Here is a 21,231-nt window from a genome sequence, read left to right on the forward strand (position 1 = left end):
ACAAAGCATGGCATTAGCTTGGTTTAAATCTTAGCTATCTGACCGACTGCTATCACTGTGTTTCAGTAAATAAAGCGTCGTGTCAATCAAAAGTAGTGCCACAAGGCTTAGTACTAGGGTCCTGTGCTTTTCACCTTGTGTAATAGCTGCGATGTCAGAACTAGAATGTGCAAGCTTGTTGTTGTTTTTATCTCCCCACAAAGAGGCTTGCTCTATTACTTGCTCTAAATCTAGTCTTGCTGTGCAGCTCTTCTGTGTTAATGTTTTGCTCTCCGTTTCCCTGTTGGGCTCACGGTCTGTTCATTCTTGTGACTACATGTGTCCAGAGCTCATGCCATCTCTTTGCCAAGTGATGCTTTCATCACTCTTCGGTTTATCACGTCTGGCTTTGATCTTGTGTACTACTCTTACCAAGTGTGAGACTGCCCCATTTTTATTTGCTTCATTTGCTTTATCATCACTGCTTCTTCCTAACAAACTCTGCCTGTTACTGACCTTGATCTCGCTTCATCCCTGGATTAACACTGTGTGTGGTCTGATCTCCCAGAGCTGACCTCTGCCTGTCTGACTATTACCATCATCCCCTGCTGAGCAGACCGAGCGCACGACTCGAGATACAATCCTCATTACAGGCTAGTGACGTGCTACGCAGAAACCCTGCAAAACGCTCCCCTGACATCAGATATGGTGATGCATTAGTAGATTTATTTTAATGCCGTGCATTTCGGATCACTGTCTTTATGCTAAACGGGTCAGATCGGTTAGGGTGTGGGTAAAAAATTTCATGAAAACACGTCATGTCATCAAAAGAGTTGCTTGATTATGTGGTGGAAATAATGGATGACGGGTGTGCACATTTAAAATACCTTGTTTCTTTCAGGGAACCTTAGATGACAGTACAATAATTCACATATTCACATTTCTTGAAAATATTTAGCAGATATCTAGCCTGACGTCGTCATACTCAGATTCTAGTCAGAATATGAGTCTAATACTGCTCCATTGGGCTGTGATTAAGGGGCGTGTTTCAACCGAACCAGGAGAGAAAATGCCTCTACACTGGATAGACCTACAACCAATCAGAGCAGCGGAGTAAGTGACGTATGTTCTTCATTCATCTTTCCGATCGACAAATGCCTTGATCGCGGTTCTCTGTTCCTCTTTTAAAATGAATGCGCTGTCGATATCTTCTATAACAGACGCGATGGCGGAATCTACACATCTCAATTCTCCAGCGACAGCCATCTTTGTTGTAAACAAATTCAAAACAAGTGCTCTTTGGTGATGTGGATGATTACGTTACTGTTGATCATCTGTCCATCATCATATAAAGCCCGCCCTGACCATTTGATTGGTCCGAACAGCTCTGGTTCGAGCATAGTTGCTCCACAACGGATCAAGTTCAGACCGAACTTCCCGACCTCAAAATTTGTGGGCGGGTCTAAGTTCGGCTGGCATCCAGGCTAGCAGATATCTGTTTAAATGCTTCAATCTGTTTTCATATAGTATATATTGTATTACAAGCCAAATAAAGAATTGAAACCTAAAAATGTGCTTCAGAAGGCTATAGTACCTTCTGAATGAACTGCTTGACTAATTAATGTAACGTCTCATTTCAAAATAATATCTCTTACTTTCCTGGATGTTGATGTGTACCATTTAACTTGCATTATACTTCTTTTGCAGTAATCAGAGTTTAACAGCACAGAAATCTGCCAGCTTACTCTGATTATGTGAATAAGTTAGGAAACTTTTCTCTGCACAAAATTACACCTTTGTATTGGCTAATCTATTTTTAATAGTGTGACTTCTGTGGAAGTTCAAGACCACTATCTGACTCAGATCTTGACAACCATCAAGTCAACATAACATTGTTGAAGTTCGTCATTCTTCGTCAGCTCCAGAAGACCCGACACAACTTCACCACTACTCTCTTGAGCAGCTCTCTGATTTCAAGAAGAAACCATCAAGACTTTCATAAATCGAAAGAAGTGTGTGGTGGTTAGAGGGGAAAGAGTACAGAGGCTTCAGCTTAGATCTCATCCGCCCCTGTCGAACCAGGTCTCCACTCATTCTACAGTCTAAATAAGAACTCCCAGGTTTTGATATCTTAACTTTCCAAAAGATCCGATAACCTTTGTTCCCCAACACTAATACCTTACGGAAAAAGTATTTGTCAAGTCATACATGCAAATAAACAACATCCTTACAATTTCATTTAGCATGTGACCAAAAATAAACAAACCTGTGCCTCCATTTCTTCTTTTTTGAGCTTAATTAGAGACATGCCAGAGAAGTCCATGGTGTCTTAATATGCACATGAGAAGAAAAAAAAAAATAATTTTTTAATAAATGTGTCATAGCATAATGAAAATTGTTTTTATTAAAGAGAAGCATGAGCAACCATGACACAAAAGCCCCTATAACATCCCACTTACCCTTATCCTCGATCTGGTCCAGCCCGGTCTTGGTGGACGCCACCACTCCAGCAGCCATCTCATTCACATGACGCGAGGCCTGCTGGAGAACACCGAGCTTCTTACTGCCACTGTCAGCTTTCACCTGTAGATGATAGAGCAAAGATGATAAAACAAAGCAAATATTACAAATTATGACAAACAATAGTAGACTGCAACTAAATGGTCGAGACAAGACAACACAGTATAGACCATTATGGACCCTTTTTACATTTCTGGGTTTGAAATGCAGGATAAACGTCTTTTGAGACATATGGGAGACCAAAAGCAAATAATTATAATAAATATTTTTCCCTTTTGCAAAATAACAAAAAAATGTAATAAAATAATGCATTTCCATGACTGTGCACAAGAAGAAAAATGAGAGATTATGACAGTCTGAAGAAAGTGAACAGTTTAGTCTCTCCCTCTGCAACTGCACCCTATTGTAGCAGTGTTTACTTTTTGTCTATGTGTGTGTGTTTAATTTAATGCCAGGGTAATATAACACAAAGTATAATGTTATAAATGTGCATTCAATATGGGTGACTAGATTAGGCTGTGTACCAACATAGTGAGAGTAAAAGTAGAGGGCATGGCCACTTTTACTTAAATGGCTATTGCTTTTCCTTTCAAAAGTTACAGCCATTTATTTTCACAGTTTATTATAGTTTATAAATTATTTTACTGCAGTGCTCAACAATTAATTCAGCACACGATGGGTCCTTTCAACCTAAATAACTTTGCTTCAAGAACCACTGTTGTCACGTATTTCTGCAGTTATTGGATGTGTGTCAATTTCAACAAAAGCAGTGTAGGAAGATTCTTTAAAATGTATTGGTCAATAAGTACTAGTTGGATCCAGCATGCTTTCTCCTGGACATTTAGTAAGGGGTGTAGCCTGGTATACTCTGAAGGCTATTACTACTGAATAAAATTTCCATTTTTCACAGAACGTAATGCACATGCATATGATGTAATTCTGAGGAGCCATGTAAAATTTGTCCATCAGGCAATAGGTGGTGCAACAGTATTGTCGCAAGCAACAAAAAAGCTGTATATTTACTGTATATATACTTTGCCCCCAAAAAACCCTAAAATTAACATATAAACCCAAACATTAGGACTGGGAAAAACAATGTGATTAATGTATTAATATAGACCATTTAATGCATTCGAAAATTATTGCACCATAAATTTTTTCTGATTGCTTTCGATTTGCTGCCTTATATATATATATATGATATAAAAGTGTCACCTTGGAGGCGGCAACAAGCTGTGCAGTGCTAGCAGCGATCTCGTGAGAGCAGACGATCAACTCCTCATACTTCCCAGTGTGCAACACCACTTTATCAGCAGAATCACTGTTGGAATTGGAAAGCACACATTCGTTAACAAAACAGTTTTCATGAAAAGAAAAAATAATTGTATCGTAAGATGTATTATAACTCTTGGACATGTAGCAAAAATACATACACCATCTGTGTTGCGCCCCATCCCACAGCTTTGGAGGCAGAAATAAGACCCTCTGTCCAGCGAGAGTTACGAGCATAAAACTCTTTCACCGAAGCTGCGCCCTAGAAATAATGCATGTTGAGGGATCTCTCAGGTAACACACACACAACAATCACATGCATATCAATTCTATAAATTTTTTGTAAACATGCACAAAATGCATAATATCAGAAACAGACTTAATATTTTTAGGATTTAAAACTTTACATTTGATAATACAGACTGAAACTAACTTTAAAGTACAATTTAGGCCACCAAGGAAAACAATAATGACAAGGATAATAATCTGAATACTAATTGTAACACTTTACCTTTCCACTCTCCACAATCTCCTTTTGCAGGTCTGTGGATGCCAACACCAGAAGACGAATTGCCTGCAGGATATTAACATTCGAAAAATATATAAATTAAACACAGTAACTTCATTTAACAGTGTCCTTGTTTAACATGTTACATGTACTTACTATTGTAATAACATTCAATTATGCATATTTACAAACAATAACCCTATAGTAAGTACATGTGGTTAATTAATATCACTCAGTACTAATTTGTGTAAATACACAGTAACACGGACACCTTAAAATAAAGTACTCAACAGATAGAACAAGTTTCTTTTATTCACATCACTAGCTATGTTCCCAATCAAAGTTGCAAATTTCACTTATGCGCAAAATTGGAATATCCCATCAAATATTTGCACACAAAATAACAAGCATAGTTTCCATCCCCTATGTTTTAAGAGAACAAAATCGTCACTTCCTGGGAAAATACCTGTAATAAAAATGTAAGTAGCTGCAATCGGGGAGCCACTGTGCAATGTTGACAACTTTCAACAGAAAGTAGCTAAAGCCTGCTTGAAAGTTTCTATATGTTGCTAGATACCCCTGCGATACCCCCAAATTTGCATAAAAATAGGTGAATGGAAACATATCTACTGAAGTAAATAGAATTCAAATTTTCCAGTTCCAATATATAGTGGCTCCAGCATATATAATTTCATAAGTTCTAGTCTTACCTTCATAAGGCCAGTGCAGCTATTTAGGATCCTGAGAGAAAAATATGAAAAGAGAAAATGCATATTAAACATGCAAGCATGCTGTATATTAAACGAGTGACATTTTATAGGTCTCAACAAATCAACAGGTTACAGGCATACAAATCACAGACCTTTCATTGACCTCCAGTTTGACTCCTGTTGCATCCTTCCTGGTCTGACTCATCATTTCCTAGACAGCCAAACAATTAAAATCATGATCAAAACAAAAGCAAAAGATATAATATATAATAACCTTAATGCCTCAATAACAAAAATATGCTCCTCTGTGACCCAGTATCAGCACAAATACTAACATAACACTTCATAAAGCAATTATTCATAACAGGGCTGTAAACACGTCTGTGGTTCATAGCTGGACACTAAGCTGCAATAAGAAGTTATTATATGTCAGGAATGTTTTACAGCAGATGGTTAAGATAGCAGAGTGTTTCTGTGACTAATAAATGACTCTGTACCGTTTTTACTCACATCTATTCTCCTAACAGCCTCCTCAATAGCAGCAGAGGTAGCAGCCATTTCTTTATCCACCATGTCGCCCAGCTCGTCCTTACCAACATCTATTCCTTTTGGCCTCAGATCCTGAAAAAGGAAAAGGAAATAAATAATACAAGATATAGAGGGACAAGAAAAAACAGAGAGTGAAACAAGCAGAGCAAAGTTGGAGTAAAAGAATGATTGAGATATTAATTGTGTGTGCATTTAAATATGTATCATAAAGTACTGTGTGTTGAGCTGGGTGGTATAGCTAAAACAAATTATCTCAATATTTGTCAGCCTTCAGACAGTATATAATAGATGTCATTAACAACGCAGTCATTAATGTGAGGTAGAAAATAATCAATCTAATAACTAAAAATAAAAAATAATAAAAATAATTAAGGCATTGTTTCAATAAATGAACAGAAGGAAGAATGATATTTAATCTATTAATACACAATGCACTGCAACAAGCTTGTATGTTGAACGTGAATTATAAATAGAGCTATAAATTGATCAATTTGCTGCAGTACTGTATATCTATGAAATGTAATAATGAAAACAAATTTACCCAAAATTTTACCCCAAAATTGTGTGCTATTTTTAGAGTTCATTAGAGTAATGTATTGCTAACTTTCTGTATTGCTCACTTTGCATGTGCTAAACTATTTGTGTGATATGACACAATTGTGTGACTCTTAAAGGGGTCATGACATGGTTTTTTAAGAATATTTTAATATGTTCCTTGAGGTTAATTTATAATGTTAATAAAGATTGTATATAAGTATATATAAGTTTATAAGTGAAATGTGAAGGCCATGGTAAGGTATGGTAACCCATACTCGGAATTTGCATTAACCCATCCAAGTTAGTGCACACACCTGGAGCAGTGGGCAGCCATTTTGCTTTGGCACCCGGGGAGCGATTGGGGGTTAGGTACCTTGCTCAAGTGCACCTCAGCCATTTCCTGCCGGTATTGAGAACCAAACCCGCAACCTTCGGGTTACCAGTGTGACTCTCTAAACATTAAGGCTGATTTATACTTCTGTGTCGAACCTACGCCGTAGCTACGTCATAGGCTGTGAGTAGCATCCATAGCCTATGGCGTAGCCTGACATGCACCTCTCATAAAAATGTAACAACGCGTCGTCAATTCTACGCAGATCGCAAGCGTTGTGATTGGTCTACTTGAACCCCTCCCTCAGGTAAAAAAAAACAAACAAAATCTGCGATATTGTCGAATTTCAAAAATCTTCATTTACAATCATGCTTTTAAAAGCATTATGAAATCATTTACTTAAGATTTGTGATGCAGCTACTGTCAGATCCAATACAGTTGGCTGCTTCATTTTTCAACAAAATTTTCTTAGCGAACTCTCCATTACACTGTGCCAATACTAAATGCTACGCACAAATATATAATCCTCTGATGTGATCCGGGACGCCATTAAAATATCCTTCTGAAGTCTGTACAGAGACGCAAATGAGCTGTTTAAACTAGACGCATCAAAGCGAACGTTCTTTCACTCTTCCATTTGAACTCTTGTCGGCAGACTCAAGCGTGTGGAGTATGTCAGAAACTGAACCCGCATCTGTATACTGTATCCAGTGTAGACAGTGAATATAATGGGCTCTCAGTATTTGCGTTTGACGCAGTGCGACGCTCACACCCAGTGTAGGTAAATATCAGCTGTTAAGAGACTGAATGCCACTGAGCAGGGCCTATGGAGTGATGATGTAAAGCTATTCATTGATGTCTTGCTCTGGAGGAAGTCATATGCAAATGTATTTGGCCGTGTGATGTCACAAATCCCACAATATCCAAACGAGATGTTTTTGGAGTTTGATTAAATAATTGCTTCATTTATAATGAGGAGGTTTTAAGCTGTGAAACTTATAGGATGGTTTAATTGTACAAAGACCTCAAAGGCAAATTTGATTTCTCATGTCATGACCGCTTCAAGAAAACTGCTGCCTATGTAGAGTGTTTTATTTCAGTAAGAATGATGCTGAAAGTAGCTGCCTATATAGACAGCAAAGCAGCTCACTCTGTTTTGGAATAGAGTGTGTGTGCTTTGCAACTCCTCACCTGTGCTATTCTAAGAATCTTCTGCACCGCAGCTCGAATCGAGGTGGGATCAGCCCCTTTTACAGTTGATTTTGACTTGAGTTTCCTAAGATACTGCAGGCTCTGGGTGGCACAACTCTTACAGTGATCTGTCAGACCTATAAATAAACACGCATACACACATAAGCTGACACAAAGTTACATCGTAGGCAGTTCTACAAGAGCAAATCTCATTAAAATATACCTAGGTTCACATTTTACCCCACTAGTACCTAAGAGCTAGCCTGGCAAGGCAGACCTACATCAAGATGTTAGGTCTGGCAAGTCACCATTGTCAGGGCTTAATCCGAGGGGCGGGATAAACGGCTGTCTTTCAAATTCCCTCTGCACACAATAGGACAGCGCTACAACCAACCCGAGCGTTTTCCCAACAGCGGAGCTAGTTGATGATAGATTCAAATTTTGCCGTATCTGGCCGGCAAAACTACGAACACATCTTCCTGTTTTAAGAATGACTTAAGTGCCGTTCTTTGTTCTTTTCTCAAAGATAAGCTTAACTCCAAGTCCTCCAGAGTCACGGACAAAGCCGATTGGAAAGACCGCTGTTCGCCGGCAGCAGCAGCTCTTCTTTGTTTTCAAGTAGCAGGGAATTCACGCGGAACGGTCACACTCACAACTCTGCCGTCATTATGTAAAGCCCGCCCACCGACTCTATACACGATTTGATTGGTCTGACTAGAGTTTGGTTTTTCCAGCTCGAAAGTCAACGGAGAGTTGCTAGACTACACTGGCTGCTAAATACATTTTGCTGCCGCAAGGGTGCGTCTAGATTTCTAGGCTACCTAAGAGCTGTTGGCTCATCAGAACCCAGTTTTGAGTCCAACCCTCTTTTATCCCCTGTCCAACTCCACCTCTCTTAACTCAACCTTACAACATGATACAACCCATGACATCTGGAATGATTCAATACATCTCAATACATCTCAATATTGGGGATATTTGGGGATATTTAATTTAATTAATCAATCAACAATGCTATTGATCAGCATTACCAAACGTGGACGTTTTCCACTAGAAACAAACATTTATGTATTATTTTAATTTAATACTGTGAAGCTGCTTTGATACAACCTGTATTGTGAAAAGCGCTATATAAATAAACTTGACTTGACTTGACTTGAATACCGTACAATAACTTAATTAAATCCATGGCAGCAAATGCAAGGGAAATTATATGAATTAACATATCAACCAATTCAAATATTGACAATAACCTGAAACATTGATATCAATTATTACATATGATACCTTGATATATGATTGCATCAGCAATAAAATAATGAAAGGGAAATAATGAAATAATGTTATGCTGCAAAAATAGGCATTATTTTCTCTAATATATTATTTATGAATTTGATTTTGGAGTGAAATGTCACCAGAACATGTTTTTGACAGCTTTTGTGAGATTCGTCCAAAAACATAAATTCGTCTTCACATAACAAAACAGTAAATTGCACGTAAACAAAATCATAATCTATGTTAACACAGCTGTGGGGTTTGTTCTTATGTAAGTGTTTTCCACAAAGAGCAAGCTTTATAAGTGTGTGCTCTTACGGTCAGCGTCGTCAGTAGGGGCCATGTGTGCCGTTGCACTTCCATTGGTTATTGTGTCAGCAGCAAGATGAGAAAATTTTGTAAGAGCCCTAACCAGACCCCCAGCATCTGAACCAAAAACAGTAAACAGGAAATAACATTCAAGCATGAATAAAGAATATGCAAACATATACACAAATGGTGAGGGAGTGAGAGACAGAACATACCCCTCATACTCTTCACATACTCAGAGTGGCCCGTCTTCACATTATCAATGGAGCCCAGCGTGGCCTCTGCTCGGGTAATGAGGTAATCTAGTGACAGTCAATTTGAGGATTGTTTTATTAAAATCATGCAGATCATCCAGCTCATAAAAAATGTAAATACTCGTTAGATAAAAAGTTTTGTTGGGATGAGTGGCAGTACCTGGGGAGCTGGAGCAGCTGATGTGCAGGGGGTCGTCCAGTGTAGCGACAGCGTCCTCAATGATGTTCTCAGCCTCAGTGACTGTCGCCTGCAGAAGTGTAAACTGCTCTTCCAACAACTTCTGCTGCAGTTGCTCCTCATGACTCGACTACAGACACATAGCACAAAAATTACCTTAGCACAGTGCTGGTATATGTGTATAAAGCTAGTGCCCCCAAAATAGAGGTCAGGAATTTTAATATCAGATATTCATTCAAATTAATTGTTAAATTTAATACCGCAAAACGAATGTGGAGAAATTCCACATTCACGTAGTGGCGTTGGCTGCAACAGTACATGTATCCGAGACAAACCAAAGGGATACATTGCTATAAATGATTACATTTGTTGCTTAGTTGTAACTTCCAAATAGTTTGACCAAAGATCATGAGACTGGTCTCGATAGATTCAGTGCATCATACTGTACCAAAATGATCGATACACAATTTTCCCATGTCAACCATTTTGTGAGCAGGCCATTTTGAATATTGCAGTACAATACTATTATTTACAAAAGCACTGATGTATTGTTACGAAACTTGGAGATGCCATTTGGTGGCATTATAATACAACAAAACATTAAATTGTCTCTAACTAAAGAACTGTTGGTCCGATTGTCTTCAAAATTTGCATGCAGTGTTAGTAGTGTGTCTTGAGAAACATGGCCGCCATTCTGAGGCTGTGACTGCATCTGAAATTGCATACTTCCCTACTATATAGTAGGCAAAAAACAGTAAGTGACAAAAGGAGTATGTCCGAATTCACAGTACCAATGAAGGAAAAGTACCCGGATGACCTACTTCTTCCACTGAGATTCTGAAGTGAGCATACGATGGACACTTTACTATCCCATGAGGCCATGGGAGAGGATTTGTGAATGGTGGTGAAGCAACACATTTGATGCTGGTAGGTCACATGATAATGCCAACATGGCGAATGTAGTACGTCCGGATTACATTCATTTTTTCTACCTCTAATAGATAGCGCGAGGAGTGAAATTTAAGGTTATAAATAATGTTCTACAACTGTAGAACATTATTTGGGGTTAATATCACGAGAACAGCACCCCACGATTTAGATTGCAGGAGAGAAATGTCTGGCGGCAGTTGTGATAGTGGAGAGAGAGATGATGTTCGCCTCCAAATGTTCAATTAAACAAGTGTTGTGATCACCAGAACAAAACCAAGAACCCACGGAACTGCACTGGGTAAGAACTTTGAAGTTAGCATATAACCCACACACAACAGGTAGATAAATAGATGCAGTTGCTTGGGTTTTGTGGGCAGTTGCTAAATGGTTTCAGTGGTGTTCTGGGTTGCTAAGGTGTTCTGAGTGGGTGGCCATGTTGTGCCCTATACAATGACTTGCAGTGAATTTGCCACAATATAGATCAGTCCAAGTCTTCTTCATTAGCATAACCCATAACCCTACCTTCTCTTTGAGTTTGCCTTGTAGTTCTCCCAGCTCCTTGATGGTCTTGTCTCGCTCCTGCTGTAGAGAAGAATCTTTCAGCTGAGCTTCCTTCTTCAGAGAGGACAGCTCGGCATCTTTCTTGCTCATAGACTGTGTTAGCCTTTCCTTTTCTGCCAGAAGTGCAGCCATGGAGCTGTTCATCTGTTCTCCTGACTGAACGAAACACAGAAAATAAAAAATATTGACTTTATTTACACATTCAGTAAATGACACTATGGGAAAACCTGTCAATTGTCTGAAGCCTGTATAACAGTAATTAATTGGCTGATGGTGCAAGCCAATGAGCTAAGGAAAGGCATCCTGAAAGTTATGTTAATACTAATACTATATAATACTATACCATCTCAGAGGTCTGCAATGAAATCTTGACTTTTTGGATCTCTGCATTCTTAGCATCAAGCTCCCTTCTCAGCTTATCCATTTCAAACTTTTGTTCTTCAATCTAAAGCAACAAGATGACGTCTTAAAATCAGTCCTTGGGTGCTTTTACAGTTCAAGTGAAGGAAGACTTGTGTGCACACTTACCTTCATGTCTGATTCTTGTCTGACTCTATCTACCTCAAAGGATAACTGTTGCTTAGTTCGTTCAATTTCCTCTTGAGTCTGGTGTGTGGCTGACAACATCTTTACTGTGTCCGCACTCTATAAAAGATAAAGGACACATTCACGACTGCATATCCTTTAAACATGCACATATGCAAATGTACAAAAGTTCTATGTAATAAAGGCATATACCAGTTGATTTATTCAGATTTCCAGAAAACAGAATATCAATTTATTAGACAAACTAAGGTAAGTAATATCTCTGTGATCGCATATACACACATAGGTACAATGTATTCTTTGTCATACCTTTCGCAGGAGTTCAGCATGGTTGGCAACCAGTTCAGCATGCTTTTCCTTCAGTTTATTATAACGCAACTCTGTTGCTTGGGATTTTTCTATGAGTGAGAAAGTCATCAGCATCAGCGGCCATATTTTCGTTTAAGAATATCTATTTGCATGCTTGCACAAACTCACTTTCTGCCTCAAAAAAGTTGCTCTGTACGCTCTCATGTTCAGTGTTGCGGCGGCGGACGGCCTCTAGCTCCATGCGTAGCTGCTCATTCTCCACCAGGGTGCGCTGCTTCTGCATGCGCTGCTCCTCCAGTTCTGCCTCAAGAATGTTGATCTGCGACTTGAGCTGTGTGATATAGCGTTGAGCCTGAACACAGGGGAGAGGTGGAAGAGTAGAATACGGGCGAAAGGGACAGAAAAAAACCCACAATGTTGAGATTATAGCACATATTCCAATGCACAAAAGGTGATGAATATTCCAGTAACGTTTCCCGATTCAATGGCTGTGAATAGTGGCTCGCTTTCAAGCTTCAAAAAGGATGCAAAAGTTGCAAACAAATCATATAGACATATCATTGTATGAAATTGTTACTTAATTGGTTTAGGATGGTGTTTAGAAACATCAAGTCTGAGCAATGCCCGGTACACATTGTACACTCAAGCTTCATTTGCAAAATTTAAATGCCAAGTTGGCCACTTTCCTCTAGTCCATATTCTCCTTTTACGCTTTTTCCTCTTTTTTTTAGCGCACATAAAAACCAAAGTGCGATTCAATTTGCTCTATTTGTTCACCACTTGCATCGTAATCTACGATTCAATAGGTGTCATCCTCATAGTCTACAAACATGTCGTACCCAAGTTTATTAGATCCATGTCATACAGTGTGATTTGTAATGATCTTATAGGATTGCTGAAGTAGCAGGCATAACTATTCTTGGTCTAGTTCAGAGGTTCTAACCTCTGACCCTCGAGGTCCACTTTCCTGCAGGGTTTTGGAGCTAAATGTGAAAATGATCTCCCTCCATCAACCAAAGGAGGGAGATCATTTTCACATTTAGCTCCAAAACTCTGGAATAGTCTTCCTGATACTGTTCGTTGCTCAGACTCGCTCTCCCAGTTTAAAACTAGATTAAAGACGCATCTCTTCAGCCAGGAATTCATATAATATTTGTAATTGATTATTTAAATCCGGTCTCTAGTTCATAAACGCCAGAGGAGAACTGGCCCCCGACTGAGCCTGGGTTCTCCCAAGTTTTTTTTTTCTCCATTAGGTCACCTGATGGAGTTTTTCGGTTCCTTGCCACTGTTGCCTTTGGCTTGCTCAGTTGGGGATACTTAATTTAATTAATCAATCAACAATACTATTGATCAGCATTACCAAACATGGACGTTTTACACTAGAAACAAACACTGATGTACTATTTTATTTAATACTGTGAAGCTGCTTTGATACAATCTGTATTGTGAAAAGCGCTATATAAATAAAGTTGACTTGACTTGACTTGACTTTTTGATCTTACCCTAATCAAACACACCTGAACAAGGTCTTTAGGATTACTAGAAAGTTATAGGAAGATGAGGTTGGAGCTTATTTCTGTAGGAAAGCAGACCTCGAGGGCCAGAGTTGAGAATCACGTCTAGTTGTTGCTGACAAAATTAGCTGGAATATGAGAATTTTTCCAGTACAAATGTAAACAAAATCTGAACCGATATATATTTAGCTGTGTGGACTTGCTGTTTGGCTGAAGCATGAAGGAAAAAACAGCCAGTATCATTTTACAGGGCTCTAAACTGTGACTAAATGGTCACATTTTGCGACCTTTTTTCCTTCTGGTGCCACTATCAAGTTGCTCAACTGATAAGGACTGTCATATCTGTTGTATATGAGAAACATCAAATGGCACACACTCCAAAAGCAGAACGAAACAGCGCTACTCCTTTGAATCACACCACAGGGGTCATTTATACATGGTACCATACCGGTTTGAAAATATAATATCATGGTAAGTCTAGGTGCCACTGTTCTCAGATGTTAGTCTGGAGTCTTGTTTCATCTCAAAAACTGTATTCCAATTTCAATGGTTTAAATGCTTGAAAATAATACGGACAGTGTCTCACCTCTCCTTTGATCTTCTCAAGCTCAGCTTGCAGCAATTCAATTTCTCGTTTCAGGTGTTCGATTTGGAGGTCCCTGTGTTACAGAAGAAGTACAGAGTAAAGTACAGGTACATACTTGTAGACATACAGAGTGTCTTTAAAATATTAACTTTCTGACATTTTCATAAATGTCTCTTTCATAATTCCCCATAAAAACAAATTATTATGGTATGATTATCAAGAATAACCTACCTATCATCAAATCCATTATTAGGCGGTCCAAAGGCCTGGTCAAATATATCACTCTTAAAAAACAAAACAGGAGACATTTAAGAAGCTAAATAAATCAGAGCTGAGAAATTCAAGAATGGATCATGCAAAATTTTCTATAAAGCTCCAACATTTGACAATTCACAAAAAGGTCTATGTGCCAGCACAAATAATGTTTTATTTATCACCCTATCTATATGATCATGCTCATTAGTTTCTGCTTTAAGTACCGTTGGCTGAGATGCCATGACAGGCTGTGCTTCGCTAACATCTATCAGAGGCTCAGGTTCATCCTCTTCAGGCTCCTCAAGCTCCTCTTCATCTGGGATGACAACCATGGGTTTGACATGCTCAGCCAGAGCAGAGGCCCGGAGAAAGTTGGGTGGAGACTTCAATGAAAAAAGAAAGGAAAATACTTAATTAGAAACATATGTATCACACTTACAAATATATCCTTATTCCTTGTCAGCATTAAGTTTCAATAAGTTGAACGGAATTCAAAGATAGTTTACTTACATCAGGCAGTCTAGGTATTTGGATGAGCCTTTTGAAGTATAGCATATCTCGTGCTTTATTGAGGAATGTTTGGAGGCTAAAAAATATAATCATCATCATAATGATAATTAATAATCATATAAACTGTACATAAGAAAAGACAATCTCCATGGGATTCTTTAAAAATCACTGAGGTAATATGTAAATATAAATCTATTACTCTATCAAGGAAAATGTGTTACAAGTAGATACAGTCATTTTCATAATTTGTTGGGTTGATTTGGTTTAAACAGTAAAAAGTGTTGTGATCATTTTCTCATTCCACCCACCTCTGCCCACCACTGTCTGATTGAGCCAGAGAAAATTACAAAAGAAACCCATCCATTAAGAGGAGCAGTGGCGTGGACAGTATGGATAGCGGACATTGCTTCAAAAAGTAATTTAAAAAAGGACTATAATATGATCATAAATACAACTTGTGCGCTACATAAATATTCTGAAGCCATTCTTTGTATGAGAAATTTAAATCATTATTCACTGATAATCTTCTGTTCAAAAATATCTTTGTATATTTTGGTTTTATCACTTTTTAGAATACATCAAAATAAAATATGAAAATGATAGATAATGAGAATATAGAAACAATTTAAGATGCTATTGCTGTTTATGTCCCTGGAGGTGTAAGGTGTTTGATGTAAGTACTGTATAACATATGTATTTATGAATATGTATGTGTGTATGTTTTGTTGATGATTGATTGGTTCTTGTTTTTGTAATGGTAAAATCCCAATTACTGTTCATACTTTGCCTTCATAATGTTGACTAATAAAATATTGTTAGAAAAAAAAGAAGACTCAAAAGAATGATTTGTTCAAAAAATTCAGAAATTTCTACTTTCCTTAAGAGCATAAAAAGTAGAGCTGAGGCGGATTTCTATTTACTGTGAATGAAACCATAAATTCCTGTCTGTTTCTTAAACAATGCTATAGTTTGGCTTCAGAATACTTGGGAATAAGCATTTTATACATAGAAGGAAAAACATACAGGTTCAAAACAACATGAAGGTGAGTAAATGATCACAGAATTAACATTTTTGGGTGAACTTGAAGTGACAGCTGTTTAAATCAACCACGAATTGAATGATTTTAGCCACATGTAACATTTTCTTTCCCATTTCCTAAAAACACATTGATTAAAGACATGGAAATATGCCCCCTCACTGCTATGTTAATATAAATGTTGTACACTTAAAAGCCCAAGCATTTTCGGTGAATCATATGGTGAATACAGAATGCTACAGACAAAATAAAAATGTCTAAAACAATCGAGTATGAAATGATTAAATGTACCTCTGGAACTGTTCATGGAAGCGTTCGCGGTGTCCCTGGAGTGTGTCAGCTGGTAAACCTGTCAGCATAACAACCAGTATCAACAACCAGCTCCAGAAGTGCAATTAGGGTGCAGTTTCAGCATTTATTAGAAATGCATTAATGTTAAACTCACATTGTGAGTATTATTAGCTGGTTTTGATTTACAAATTACATTCGGTAATTCTGAAAACTAAGATAATAAATGGGTCCTATGAATGTATAAAAAGACAAAGTAGAAATGCCAACATCACTTAACTGCCCCATTGGTAAGCTTTTAAGAAGCTTTTGATTAAGACATTTACAACTATTTTCTTTGTCGACCAGCTTTAAGTTTTATCAGTAGAATTAGTGTTGGAAGCATGATGGAGCTACAGCAGCACTCGAGCTCTTACAGGCGTGCAGTTTGAAGAGCAGTTTGACGGTGTAGTGGTACAGGTGACTGCAGTCCTGGATGACTTGGATGAGCGGTGCTAGTTTACACTGGCTTGACGTCAGTGTGGAGATAGCAATGGACATGTTGAGCTGGCGGAGCACTATGAATATAAACAATACAGAGTAAAATAACCTCGCACCAGATTATGCAGGTTTTTTTCATGTATGTCAAACTCAAAAGACAGTAACCTCCATGACACAATCAAAACCAAACTAAAAGTAGGAGACTACAAAATCCAACATTAACTTCTTATACTTCTATAATAAGGTTGATTTTGGTTTGCCAGAAAGTTTTATAACCACTTTTGCAAAGTCAGAAAACCTTTTTTTGGGACAACACCATAATCTGAACACTCACCAGCTTCTGCTAATCGAAGCTCTGTGTCCATGTAATCAAACACCTCCACTGTGAGCTGGAACCTGAAGCAGGAATCAGAGACAAAACCCTTTTAGAAGTTAACATGTTAAAGTAAGGTAACATACACTCACCGGCCACTTTATTAGGTACACCTAGCTATTGCCGGGTCAGACCCCCTTGGGTTCTCCCTCTATGGATTTTGGTCCATATTGACCTGATAGCATCACACAGTTGCTGCAGATTTGTCAGCTGCACATCCATAATGCAAATCTCCCACTCCACTACATCCCAAAGCTGAGATCTGGGCCCATGCTTTCAGGATGTGTAGGATGGATTCATGCTTTCATGTTGTTTACGCCAAATTAGAGGTAAAGACTGCGAGTTAAAATCCCAGTAGATCAGCAGTTTCTGAAATATTCAGAGCAGCCTGTCTGGCACCAACGACCATGCCACGTTCAAAGTCACTTAAATCACATTTCTTCCCCATTCTGATGCTCGGTTTGAACTTCAGCAGATTGTCTTGACCATGACTACATGCCTAAATGGATTGAGTTGCTGCCATGTGATTGGCTTACACTACAAGCAACATGGAAAAATTGTTTTGCTATTTTGAAGCTATTATAATTTTTTTGGGACAAGAATAAACTTTTTTTGTTTTTTTTTAGCTACTACATTTGTAATCTAGATAGAATGGAATGTCCCACATGGCTAACATCATTATGCACGCCATGTGGGACATTCCATCACGGGCCTCAAAATCTCTCATTTATTTGACTTTATAATTCAATAAAGGCTAACTAACTTTACTCTTGGGTCCTCAGTGTCCAAACAAAGCTGTCAATAAAGCATAATGTTTCTCTTTTAAAACCATCTGAAATGTATTTGGAGTGAGATGGAGTACCTTGTCATTTTAATCTAGTAAAGTGCTTTCACTTGTTAGGCCAGCAGTAAGCAGTAGAAAAACTTCACATTGACACCATCATATTGACATTATTCTTAAGGGTTCTTAAGGGCCAGGCTGTATTTGTTTGATCAAAAAGACAGTAAATATTATTACAATTTAAAATAACTATTTTCTTCAGTAAAATATTTTAAAATGCCATTTTTTCATGTGATGCAAAGCTGAATTTTCAGCATCATTACTCCAGTCTTCAGTGTCACATGATCCTTCAGAAATCACTCTAATATGCTGATCTGGTGCTCACTAAACACTCCTACGATTATCAAGGTTGTCGAGATCTAATACAGAAGAAATAAATATAGAGTAATTGGAATTCCACATACACATTATTGATGTCTGTTCCCGCTGTACGCTCCAGGAGTTCATCTGAGACCTCTAGACTGGCTGGAATTTCAGAATGCTGCAAAGAGAGCACAGAGAAACTTCATTTAAACTAAGCAGGACTATCCCTTTGTTCACACTGGAATCCATAGTGATAATTGGTGAAACTAGGATAGAAATACAAATTCCTATTTTATAAAAAAAAAAATGCACAAAAGTTATTCACATGAGCATTTGGCTCATAACAAGACACCATTCCCTAGCATATTAATGAAAAAAAAAAAAAAACGTCTTTAACTGTCACCATTGGCATATTTATATTTGTTGGAGATGTCAAGTGTATGGTTTATCAATTTAAATGACATTTTGATCATATGGCAAAACTTAAAAGATTACACCATATTTAAGAACAGCATTTTTTTACATTTTAAGTGTAATTATTCTAAGTAAACTGAGGTATACATTTATATATATTATTTAAATCAGTAATTCTCAACCAGGAGATACAAATAATTGTAAATGAAAATATAGCTGCAAGCAGCAGCCAATAGGGCCAAGCATAAAAAGGCATAATGAGTTATGTAAGCATGTCTGGGAGCATCAGACTAACTGCAACAAAGAGTCATTAAAGACATTTTTCAAAGTCAAAATAGCTGAAAAAACATAAACACAATCACTAATAGTATGATTTAAATGCTTATCCCTTTTGACTAATGTTACCAGATGAATGTGTTGTGGTCAGTGTGAGTTGACAGTGAAAAGTTTGGTGTCAATATGCCAAAGCTTTGCAGAGTTACAACAAGAGGCCCAACACACTTTAATTCGTATGAATTTTTACAATGTCATGGATACATTTCTGTTTGATTTGCTTATGGGTGGACTTTATTAACACGTTTTCATACAAAATTGTCACCTCGTAAAATAGTTATATTTATTCATGAGATCTGGTTGGAGGGCCTTTGAATATTGTCTCATACAAAAGAGAGCCTTGAAGTCAAAAAGGCTAAGAACCACTGACCTAAAATAATGGCTGTCAAATGTGGAAAATATATTATGGGCTCGATGTGAATATATCAAAATTTACCTTTGTGTGGAACTCAATCTTGGTGCAGAGGAGTTTGGAATGTAGAGAAACCAGCTGTGCATACCCATGTCTGTCTCGCGTGTTATTCTGAAGATGGAAATTATTGACAATAAACCTTTTTTATTAATTAACCTTAACCTTTTTGAAAAATTACATTTTTCAGTCAAACCTGTCAAAAAGAAAGTTTCCTTTTTTCTGAATGTTGAGATTAGGGATTTTGTGGATGAACATTGACTTACCCACATTAACCCTGTCTCAGCAATGTTGCTGTAGTGTCTCATGCAGTCTTGTAAGCTCTGGTAAGAATGAATAAGACAATACACAATACAGTCTGCTCCAAGAACAAAAGACATTAGACAATGCACACATACTTTGATTTTTCATTGTAATTTAAATGAATATATTCAAGAAATACGAAAATGTTTCTAAAACGATAGGGGTGGGAATCTTTTGGTGCCTCATTAAATCGATTCTTGATTTTGAATCAAATTTCGATTCAATATATTTGAAGATTTTATTCTAGTTTACTGTTTCGTGTTAGTTTTCCTATTTGACTGAAATAAATCACACTGAATTAAATGTGAACCTTGACATTTATTTTGTTTTTCTTCCCATTTTAGTCAACCCAATATTATCATTAAGCAGACTGCAATCATTACACACATGACTGGTAATCTTCTGTAATAAAGCAACGCAGACAATTTTATTTTATTTTTTTATATTAAAAATAGGAACAAAGAAGCTAATTACAAACAATAAGACAAATACCTGAACGAAATAATTTTTTCAGGTACAGTAGCCTAGGTTTATTTAACATGCAGTAAGACGTACAGAAATCGAATAATCAAATGTAAAAATAAAACATTGTATAATATTCGCTCTATGAATTAAATATAAATTGATTCATATTATATTCATAAAATACAAAAGTGATTCAGCCAAAAGCAGTTAGTGATTATTTTATCAACATTAATAAAACGGATGGCAGCCATTTACGAAGCTGCTGTCCCTTTAAGAATTAATGCACGGATCTAATATACTGTTACACATCTGATTTTCTCCTAACTGTTAACGTTCGCGTGGGACATAGCAGATTGTGTTTACATAAATACTCCACACGATGTGCATTGTGACAATTGTGTGTGTATTTGACCATGCAAGCACAGTAAGCTGTGAAAGAGAACTGAATTCCGGATCGCATGCATCTGTGCTCAAAAATAGATGAATAAAAGTGTATTTGAACAGATAATTCCAACAAAATTTAAATGAAAGCATGCTTACATTTCGGTGACCATCACGCAAGATTTTGTGTAACACATGGGAGAACTTCCAGCTAAGGATGGCGCTGCTTGGCAAAGGCAGACCAACAGCATATGACCAGAAGGTATAGGCCCCCTTCTCTCTGTGGGTTCCCAAAATAATTCCTGTTCATGCCTTTAAGGAAAAGATCTCAACACAATTGATTATCACATCACACTAATAAATTGTTTTTATGTAATACCACAATTCATCAAACTAAGGGAAAGCCTGCTGTCTAACTGTTTCAAGACTGATATGTAGACTTGCGATGATGTCTTTCACACCAGTATGGTATCCATGTTCAAATTGATTATTAGCACTGATTGGATGCTAGATGGAGCTATGAGGTAATGTTTTCTACACAATAACTGGCAAACAGTTGTGTTTGGTGTTGTATGTATTATGAAAAGTACCTGGTCCTGTACACATGAGGGTTAGCAAGATCACAAGAAAAGCTTGCTGCATACCATGTATGATGATTTTGTAAGATGACTTTGATAATTATCTATTCGTTAGGATTTTGATATAGGAGCTGCTGATGTCGAATACGTTTCATTCATGTTTCTCCCCTGTAAACCGCTATAAAACCTTAAATAAAAC

The 21,231-nt window shown here is 37.4% G+C and overlaps 1 protein-coding gene across 1 annotated transcript in view; it reads right to left on the bottom strand.

The window, feature by feature from the left end:
• The window catches only part of hip1rb (huntingtin interacting protein 1 related b), a 39,376-nt gene that overhangs the window by 4,039 nt on the left and 14,106 nt on the right, over positions 1-21,231 (bottom strand). Inside the window, exons 3-30 of the mRNA XM_081365643.1 lie at positions 20,614-20,756; positions 19,572-19,628; positions 19,333-19,419; positions 18,251-18,327; positions 16,967-17,028; positions 16,569-16,709; positions 16,156-16,213; positions 14,828-14,903; positions 14,542-14,700; positions 14,294-14,346; positions 14,063-14,135; positions 12,128-12,311; positions 11,960-12,048; positions 11,633-11,749; positions 11,448-11,549; positions 11,066-11,260; positions 9,596-9,743; positions 9,397-9,483; positions 9,191-9,298; positions 7,598-7,734; positions 5,500-5,610; positions 5,142-5,200; positions 4,990-5,020; positions 4,283-4,345; positions 3,933-4,033; positions 3,715-3,820; positions 2,439-2,562; positions 2,246-2,307 (exon numbers count right to left, since the gene is read on the bottom strand). Of these exons, the coding sequence (XP_081221769.1) occupies positions 2,246-2,307; positions 2,439-2,562; positions 3,715-3,820; positions 3,933-4,033; positions 4,283-4,345; positions 4,990-5,020; positions 5,142-5,200; positions 5,500-5,610; positions 7,598-7,734; positions 9,191-9,298; positions 9,397-9,483; positions 9,596-9,743; positions 11,066-11,260; positions 11,448-11,549; positions 11,633-11,749; positions 11,960-12,048; positions 12,128-12,311; positions 14,063-14,135; positions 14,294-14,346; positions 14,542-14,700; positions 14,828-14,903; positions 16,156-16,213; positions 16,569-16,709; positions 16,967-17,028; positions 18,251-18,327; positions 19,333-19,419; positions 19,572-19,628; positions 20,614-20,756 (2,810 nt within the window). The remainder of the gene's footprint in view (positions 1-2,245; positions 2,308-2,438; positions 2,563-3,714; positions 3,821-3,932; positions 4,034-4,282; positions 4,346-4,989; positions 5,021-5,141; positions 5,201-5,499; positions 5,611-7,597; positions 7,735-9,190; positions 9,299-9,396; positions 9,484-9,595; positions 9,744-11,065; positions 11,261-11,447; positions 11,550-11,632; positions 11,750-11,959; positions 12,049-12,127; positions 12,312-14,062; positions 14,136-14,293; positions 14,347-14,541; positions 14,701-14,827; positions 14,904-16,155; positions 16,214-16,568; positions 16,710-16,966; positions 17,029-18,250; positions 18,328-19,332; positions 19,420-19,571; positions 19,629-20,613; positions 20,757-21,231) is intronic.

Source organism: Scardinius erythrophthalmus (genome assembly GCF_964197995.2).
Source record: "Scardinius erythrophthalmus genome assembly, chromosome: 5".
Lineage (NCBI taxonomy): Eukaryota > Metazoa > Chordata > Actinopteri > Cypriniformes > Leuciscidae > Scardinius > Scardinius erythrophthalmus.